The 8,527-nt window shown below is 39.1% G+C and overlaps 1 protein-coding gene across 1 annotated transcript in view; it reads left to right on the top strand.

The window, feature by feature from the left end:
• Positions 1-8,527, top strand: part of zmat4a (zinc finger, matrin-type 4a) — a 155,941-nt gene that overhangs the window by 102,389 nt on the left and 45,025 nt on the right. The window contains exon 5 of the mRNA XM_005948064.3: positions 5,225-5,446. Within this exon, the coding sequence (XP_005948126.1) occupies positions 5,225-5,446 (222 nt within the window). The remainder of the gene's footprint in view (positions 1-5,224; positions 5,447-8,527) is intronic.

Raw genomic sequence — 8,527 nt, 5'->3', positions numbered from 1 at the left:
CAGCTACGAGGCTGCTAGTATGAAATGTGGCATGTGTACTGTCTGTTTGACTTGATACAGCAAGACCGTCAGGCTCAGATGATTCACTCGGTTGTCTCTTAAAAAAATTTTCTTTTCAGACATCATTGTCAAAATCATTAAGTCTCTACAAAAAATAGGCTACTTTCCCAGATAGTAGTTTTTACTGCGCTCTCTGCGCTTAGCGCAATGTTTCAGCTCTCGATTTTATCTCTGCGGAAAAAAACTTTCCATATTTATCCAGATGATACTTAAACCTGTAACATTGAGAAGCAGGGCCCTTTTCATTGAGTTTAAAGTGTCCTTTACACAGCAGGTGCCACATCAAGCTGAAGCCATCTGTCTCTTAGTGATGGTGACGACCCCTGCCTTCTGAAGTGAACTGAACCCTCAATCAAAGCACAGAGGGGTGTTTGACAGTGTGGATTTAATGATGCTCTAAATGGGAGGAAAGGCTTTCAGTCCTTTATGTGCCTGCTGGGTTATTTGATGCCAAAGACCCATCCTGTAATAACACAGTGTGTTATGAGTCAGGAGCCACATATGGAAAGTAAAGACTTTAGGTAAAACTGGTGGGCTGCTAGACAAATGGCCTGGACACTCTGTCATAAAGCCTACTAGAAAGAATATTAAATCAGAGTGTGATTATGCTTTGCTGGAGGAAGATACTATATGGAGAGGCCTGCACTGATGATGATAAATACTCTTTGCTTAGGCCATATAATCATGCCCCTCTAATTCCTGACTATTTGCAGCAAATTATTTTTCCAGAGTCTCTCCTCTTTTGGGAATTTTTCACATGCGATAAATTTAATCGAATAATCAACACTGTTTGACGTGCAACAGAAATCTAAGAGCCACTTACCAGAAATCTGTCAAGACCACTATAGTCAAAACAAGGCTGACATTTCTATCTGCGATAATTTGTATCTGGTGGTACGGCCCAGTGGTGGGTTGAAAAGCAGCTTGCAGATGAGCAGCAACTGTGGGCAGATTGAAGCACTGTAAATTCACTCCTGCATCTAAATCAGATGTTAATTCAGATGTGCCAATCATCTCCATGGCCACAGGTGTATAAAATGCAGACTGCTTCTACAAACATTTTTGAAAGAATGGCTCGCTCTCAGGAGTGGTATTATAATAAGATGCTACCTGTGCAAAAGTCCAGTTTTGAATTTCCTTACTACTAAATTTTCCATGTTCAACTGTTAGTGGTAAGTCGTGATAGAGTGGGGTCAGCAGATCCTGAGGCTTTCTGCAGAGTCATTAGCTACATACAGGTGTTCAATTAAATATGTGTGCACTGCTTCTCATGGACTTTTTATTTTGTTCTCCATTTAAATGATAAAACAACTTGAGAGATGTTGACAGCATTGTAGTGATAATTAACATGTTTACCAAAAATGCTGTATTAACTTTAAAACAATATTTGAGATGCTGCCTTTCTTTGAACAGTCTGGAGTGCAGAAGTGTACTGTGAGAATAATTAACCTTCTTTCTGTTCTCTCACGTCTTTATCTCAGCAAACAGTAAACATTTAACCTCTTTTGAGTTCCCATTCGCTCTAACTTCTTTCATTCTGTCATCACTGTGTCTGGAAATCGCCTGAATGTTATGATACCAGGAGCTGTGCTTTTGGGGGAGTGTTGCATCTGACTATTACGCTTTTAGTTCTTCGTAAATTTAGAGCTTTTTTTTCCTGCTTTAATCCGAGGCTGCATTAGTCTGCCTATAGATTTCCTAGTAGTCTTTATATTTGGGTTGCAGAAATGCAATCCCCTCTCTTTGAGCAAGGCGTTACATTTCTCTCAGCTCCAGGGCTGCTGTTATGCTGCTGACCTCTGACCTGCTTGCAAAAGCAGCTGCAGGGATTAAATTGAGTCTGACAGTTTATATTGGCCTATTATAGTGGGGGTCACTCTATAACCGTAAAGTCCAACATTTAAATCCTACATAACATCCTTTTGCTGTGGAGGGGCGAATGAGCCAAGCACTGAATGTAAAGTGTAATGCAAACGGCCTCACTGAGGGCCAGCTGTGCTCAGCAGACAGCGAGTCCTGACACTTCAGGCTCCATACATCCTCTCTCCCGCCATGTTTTTCACTGGACTTTGCTATTTTGAAATGTTGACTGGTGTAATGGAAGCTAATGGGACAAAACTAAATGTTGACTTAGGGTGAGCTGTGCAGTGGAGCGTTAAAACTGATTAAGCTGATAGGGCTTCTTCGTGTGGGGGAGTGCTCGTTGCAGCACGTTGCTCGTTCGGGGGTTAATGCCGTCATCCATGCGTGAAGGCACAAGTGGGCAGCCCCAAGAAGAGCTGGCTTCTCTTCCGTTTGCCAAGTAGAATTTAGGTTTTCCTCTTTAGGCATCTAATGGAGATAACAGCTTGTTATTCAGAGGGCTACACTTGCACGGCCACAGTTACGTTGCCGCTGATCAGTGCTCATTAAAGCCGTCCCATTGTGCTCTGTCTGCCAGCTACAAATCTTTTCTTTAAAAAAGCTGGCAAAATGTTGCTAATGTAGCTCATTTTAAAGTATTTTTTTTCCTGGGCAGTGTTTTTCCTGAGCATTTATAGCTTCTCACATTTGTCTTAGCAAAAATGTGACATTTTGGGTTATTATATCACCATTATGTTCACAGCACCTTTTCAGGACTTATACATTATGTTTACTGTTTGACATAAGCCAAAAAGACATGAAGTGTCATGATGATACAGAACCCAAGTTAATTAGCTGGATTTCAAAAGCATTAAAAGTCATGTCAGACATTAAAATCAAGTTATGGTTTAGAAACACAGAGGACACCTTGTTCTTATTATTTGTGTCCTTAAATTGTGTTGTTTTGTTTTGCTATCAGTTATGTCAGTCCATGACAACTAATGTCAAAAGTCTGTTTGTATCCATACAGGTACAGTGTACCCAGTGTTAAAAAGGTAAATATATTCCCAAGAAGTTAAAAGGTGTTTCTTGGTTTAAATAATTGCAGTTTGAGGAGACAGTCTGTTTGGGGTCTAGTAAACAAACAAGTTAGCATATTGATTTAACTCTTAGACTTGATAAAAAGCATTTGGGCAAAATTCAGGAAGAAGGTTTTAGGTTCAGTCTTTGCTTTGCTGTCCGCTTGTCTGAGGCAGATATGAGAGAAAGAAGATTCAAGGGTTCAGTAAGAACAAGCAAGTATTTTACAAATGCCTCCCTGTTTCAACTTATTAAATAATAATATTTCAAAAAAAATAGTCATTCTTTATTAACTTTATACTAAAAAATATTGCCAGGAATCAGAAGTGGTACTTGAATCAAAAGCACATGGGTACAAATTAGCACCCATTGTCGAATGGCAATACCTTAGACTACTGTTTAAGCTGTAGTACCTCTTCATGCCTCTTCTTCATCTGAGACAAAAATGTATGAATAACAAAGATGAAAATTTGACTGTGAGGCCGGTTCAGGTTAGTAGTTAGCCCACAAGCTACCAGTGGTTTGAGAGTTAAGCCTAACATAATGGGCCCATTTTAATAAACCATAAAATCCTCCATAGTGTTTTAGATTCTCCTGAAGTAAGAGAGTGAATTCATGCAAGTCAGAGTGTGCTTTTCCCCTGAACAATCACAAGCTTTTTCATTTCGCAACCACTGGAAATGATTTCATATTTCTGACAGCTTAGTTAGATAGTTCAGATCTGCTTCTTACGTTTATGAGTCTCAGTTAGAAGATAATTTGATATGTGGTTATGTATTTATTTTGTTTTGTTGTTTGAGTTTTACACTTACTTTTATTTATTTTTTTCCAAACGTTTAAAGCTGTTACACACACAAAAAAGTTGACCTGGTGTTTCAATCTTTTACTCAAGTCACTGTGATTGCTTTTGCTTTGTATTTGTTTCTTCAAAATATGAAATTAAAGCTGTATCATACATTGTTAGTTTTTTTCAGTCATACTTCTTTCTCTGAAATTTGAGGTTAACTTAGTGTAAGAAAGTCTAAGGAGCTTGGAAAGGAAAGCGTCTGGTTTTCTTTAAGTTTCCTTGAAGACATTTCACCTCTCATCCGAAAAGCTTCTTCGGTTCTAAGAGTAATTGGTGGAGAGTTTGAGATCCCTCCCAGATGCCTTACTGCCCACTCACATCCCGGGCCATATGACCTCAGTAAATCACATGATAGGGTGGGGCTAGGTTTCACAATGGGTTATCTGAAACTTTGGCTAGTTGTAACCCACACCTGTTTTCACACTTTAGCCCGTTTGATTAGGTAGAGGATCAATAGGGGGTCCATGACCCTCTTGCGGACACTCCCATAGGGCTTAAAATCTGGGACTCTCCACCAATTGCTCTTAGAACTGAAGAAGCTTCTCGGATCGGAGGTGAAACGTCTTCAAGGAAACTTGAAGAAGTCCAGACGCTTTTCTTTCCAAGCGCCTTAGACTCCGATGACCTGGATGACTGAGAACCTTCACAGACTTAGTGTAAGAAAGTATTTATAGTAATTTTATGCAGCTTATCTGCGTGAAGAGCCAAATATGGAAAGTAAAGACTGTAGGTAAAACTGGTGGGCTGCTAGACAAATGTCCTGGACACTCTATCATAAAGCATCCTAGAAATAATATTAAATCAGAGTGTGATTATGCTTTACTGGAGGTGGATACTGTGGAGACTGATCAATATATTATTTTTCAAACTGAGACCAACCCTGAAATGCCAATTTATTAGCCTTAAAAAAAAAAGCATAATCACATTTCCCTAACACTTAAGTCAAGTGTAGTTACTTTTTTACTTGTTTATGTCTTGTCTGACTCTATTCACGTCATCTGGTTACTTTGTTTGTGGCACTCAAACATTTGTTTGCAAAGTGCCCTGTGGTGGACAAGCTATGCAGCATCAACACTCATGGCTGAGCGTTCTTTCTCTCTTCTCTATAAATCATTCTTAACGTCGTTACCGATAGATCAGCGAGTTGTTAATATTGGCTGAGAAAATTGACCCAACAATGAATTTGCTGGGCTCTATCTCTGTCAAGTGGCGTACTGTGGTCATGTCAAATATGTAAATTTTCTGCTTTGCATGAGGCAAGGGGCTCCCAGATTACGTAAAATGCTGTAAAGGAGATTATTTAAAAAGTAGTAGTGTCTTAGCAGATTTGTTTCGTTTACAAAACTATCACTAGATCACCAAGAGACATCTGTATCATTGTTGTTTTACTTTCAGAGGCATCCCCCAGTCCTGTTAAGACCTCCCCAGAAGCATCTCCTATGACCTCCCCACGACAGCGCCGTGACTCAGACCGCTACTGCCAGCTATGCAACGCCTGGTTCAACAACCCTGGCATGGCTCAGCAACATTATGATGGCAAAAAGCACAAGAAGAACGCTGCCAGAGCAGATCTCCTGGAGCAGCTGGGAAAGACCCTGGACATGGGAGTGATGAAAGGTAATATGAATACATTTTCAGTACATCAGTTCATTTTCAAACTATGTTCATGCATTTGTGAAGGTGCATTATCAGATACAGTTTATAAACGAAGTTCAAAAAAAGTTTTCCAGCCTTTTTAAGGGTAAAAAATTCTTATACTGAATACTGTACAATCTTATTGTACAGTATATACAGTATATACAGTTCTAATTTCTTTTGAGGTGACACATACCACCACTCACAATAAAAAAATCACAATGAAATAACTGTAAGCCAATAGCAGAGTTGCATTACTGTGAAAGGTAATTTCACAATTTGCATTATTACATTATCAAACAATATAACTATGTATCAGCCGATAGCAAGTCAGCACATTTAGCCATTTAGTTCAAACTGAGCCTCTGAATAGCGATGACAGGGACTGGCTTTGGCTGCGGTGCCAGATCAGCCTGCCTTACAATTTCAAAAACTGCTGGGGTTTCCCTGCATAACCATGACCAGTAATCAGCAGGTCTCTGGCTGAAAATGGCTTTTTGATGCCACAGATCAGAAAGACAAGACTAAGTCAAATAATCACAACCAAAGTAAGCAGAAGAGCATCTTCGAACGCACAACCTAACAAAGCTTGAACTAGAACTGCTACAGCAGCAGAACAACAATTCCAGCTTTCAGTCCTATCTGTGAAGGGAATAGAAGATTGAGAAAACTTAGCCTAGTTTGATGAAATCTTTAGTTTTGCTGTGAAATTTGGATGGTAGGGTCAAAATTAAATGTAAAAAGCATGAAAACAATGACCCATCCAGCTTTGTATCAAAGGTTCAGGCTGCTGGTGGTGGGTGTGTAGTGTTGTGGGGCATATTTTCTTATCATGGTTTGTGCCCCTCAATACCAGCTAAGCACCATCTAAATACCACGGCCTATGTAAGCATTGGTGCTGCCCACATCCATCTTTTATCACCACAGTGAACTCATCTTCCTATGACTGAATCCAGCATGTAATAAAGCTCAAACTGGTTTCTTGGACGTGTGTTTCACTGCAAAATAAATGACTTCACTAAGATCTGGTGACTGATCTCAATCCGATAGAACACCTTTGTGATACGGTGAAACAGGAGATTGTGCCATATTGACTGTCATGTCAATACGGACCATAGTTTCTGAGGAATTTTTTCAGCACCTTCTCAAATCTGTGCCACAAAGACTTTTGGTAGTTATGAAAGCAAAAATGGGATCCAACTAGGTAGGGATAAGTAATGTCTCGTTTAACGCTGCAGGTAATAAATGTGACTTGCATAGCTTAATATTGATGAGCAACAGAGAGCAGTATTACATTTGTTAATAGCTGTGACTATTTCTAAGCCCTGCTCTGTGGAGCTGAAAAGTAACCCTCTTGACTTCAGCTGTCAGCTTGACTCTTCATGGAGCCCACCAGCATGTCACAAGCTGTTAATTTTACAGAGGAGGAGGGGAGAACTTTCTTGCTTATCATTTCCCAGTTACAATATGTCAATAACAATTACACAATATTATTCCAGCTGGCAGAGTGCTGGCTGCCAGAAGAGCACACGGAGCCCAGAGGTGTTGTAAAGGGCAGCAGAGTGTGACTGCACCAAATGGGAGAAACAAGTCTTCACAGCTGATTGGCCATGGACCTTCTAACTCAGAGCCTGATTGGCTACTTTTGCTAGTTGAGGGCAAACTGGTTGGTTCAGCTTTGTTCAGCTTTGTTATGCTGCCCAAGCTTTTGAGTCCACGATGTTTGTTTCAGGAACATTATACATGGTGTGTTTGACTGCCGATGTTTGCCACTTCAGTTACCAGTACTGCATTTAAACCTATAAACAGGGACATAAATACACTTATGATTCAAAGAATAAATTCACCATTGTTTTGGACAATAAGCAGATAATAACAGTATTAACATAGATATTGTGCTGTAATGTGTGTTGGTGGGGATGGTGGTTCTGTACTCTGTGGGTTACATTTTGGCTTGGGGGAGATTGGGCCATATTAAAATTAGTAGGTTTACAGTTTATTTTGAGAATCTTTTACCAGGTGACATTGAATGGTGACCAGTGGCTGGGAGAGTGGCTAAGGGGGTAGAGCAGGTCATCTACTTATCAAAAGGCTGGTGGTTTGATCTCTTGCTGCTCCAGTCTGCATGCTACGATATCCTTTGGCAAGATACTACCCCATTGTGTTCACTGGAGTGTGAAATTTAGAAAGTGCTTGTATGAATGGGTGAATGAGACATGCTGTATAAAGTGCTTGACTGGATATATCAGTATGTATATAAGAACCTGTGCATTAAGGATACATGAGCTAAACTGACTGGTTTCAGACTATGAATATACTAAGAGGCTGCATAAAGCCTTTATTAACTCTACAGGGGAGACACAGAATAAATAAAGGGCTGGAAATGAGCATTTTTTAGCTCTTTTCTAAATAAGTATTTTTGGTATACAAAGAGATGTTTTCACACCTTTGTATAAATTGGTGAGGTTCAAGTCAAAGATTCCTTGGTTTCCTTTACACGGGGTGTGAAATAAAGCATCAGCATTGGTTACTGGCCATTTTTGAAACAATAATTCAGTCCAAAGTTTTGCATCACAGGATGTTTGAAAAGTATGACTAAGGTTTCTAAAGCGACTGAAAAGGAAAGATTTCTAAATTTATTTATTTATTTAGGACAGTGCATGTTAATGAACATAAATGTAAAAAAAAAAAATTACATGAATGTAAACATACCAGATTATAGCCAAGGGCTAATTTCCATCTGTTGTCCTTAAGCATAAAAATAGACATAATAATTCATAAAAATTCATCATTCATTCATAATAAAAACTCCATCATCAAACTTACACATACACACCATTCTGTTCCCAAATAAAACATTAAAACTATACAACTTATACATGATCACACACTTGATTTGTCCATAACCAGTTTTATGAAGACGTAGTTTGTTAACGGGTTCAGTGTTTTGCAAATGAATTAAAGAATGCACTGCTTCTACAATCTTCTTATAACAAGTGTTGATCTCAATGAATAATTCATTAGAGATTTGCATGTAAAAATGAAAAACAGTTTAATCCCTTT

This window comes from Haplochromis burtoni, unplaced genomic scaffold (assembly GCF_018398535.1).
Source record: "Haplochromis burtoni strain Fernald_Lab_line unplaced genomic scaffold, NCSU_Asbu1 Contig_555, whole genome shotgun sequence".
NCBI lineage: Eukaryota > Metazoa > Chordata > Actinopteri > Cichliformes > Cichlidae > Haplochromis > Haplochromis burtoni.
This window is presented reverse-complemented; position numbering and strand designations above follow the sequence as displayed.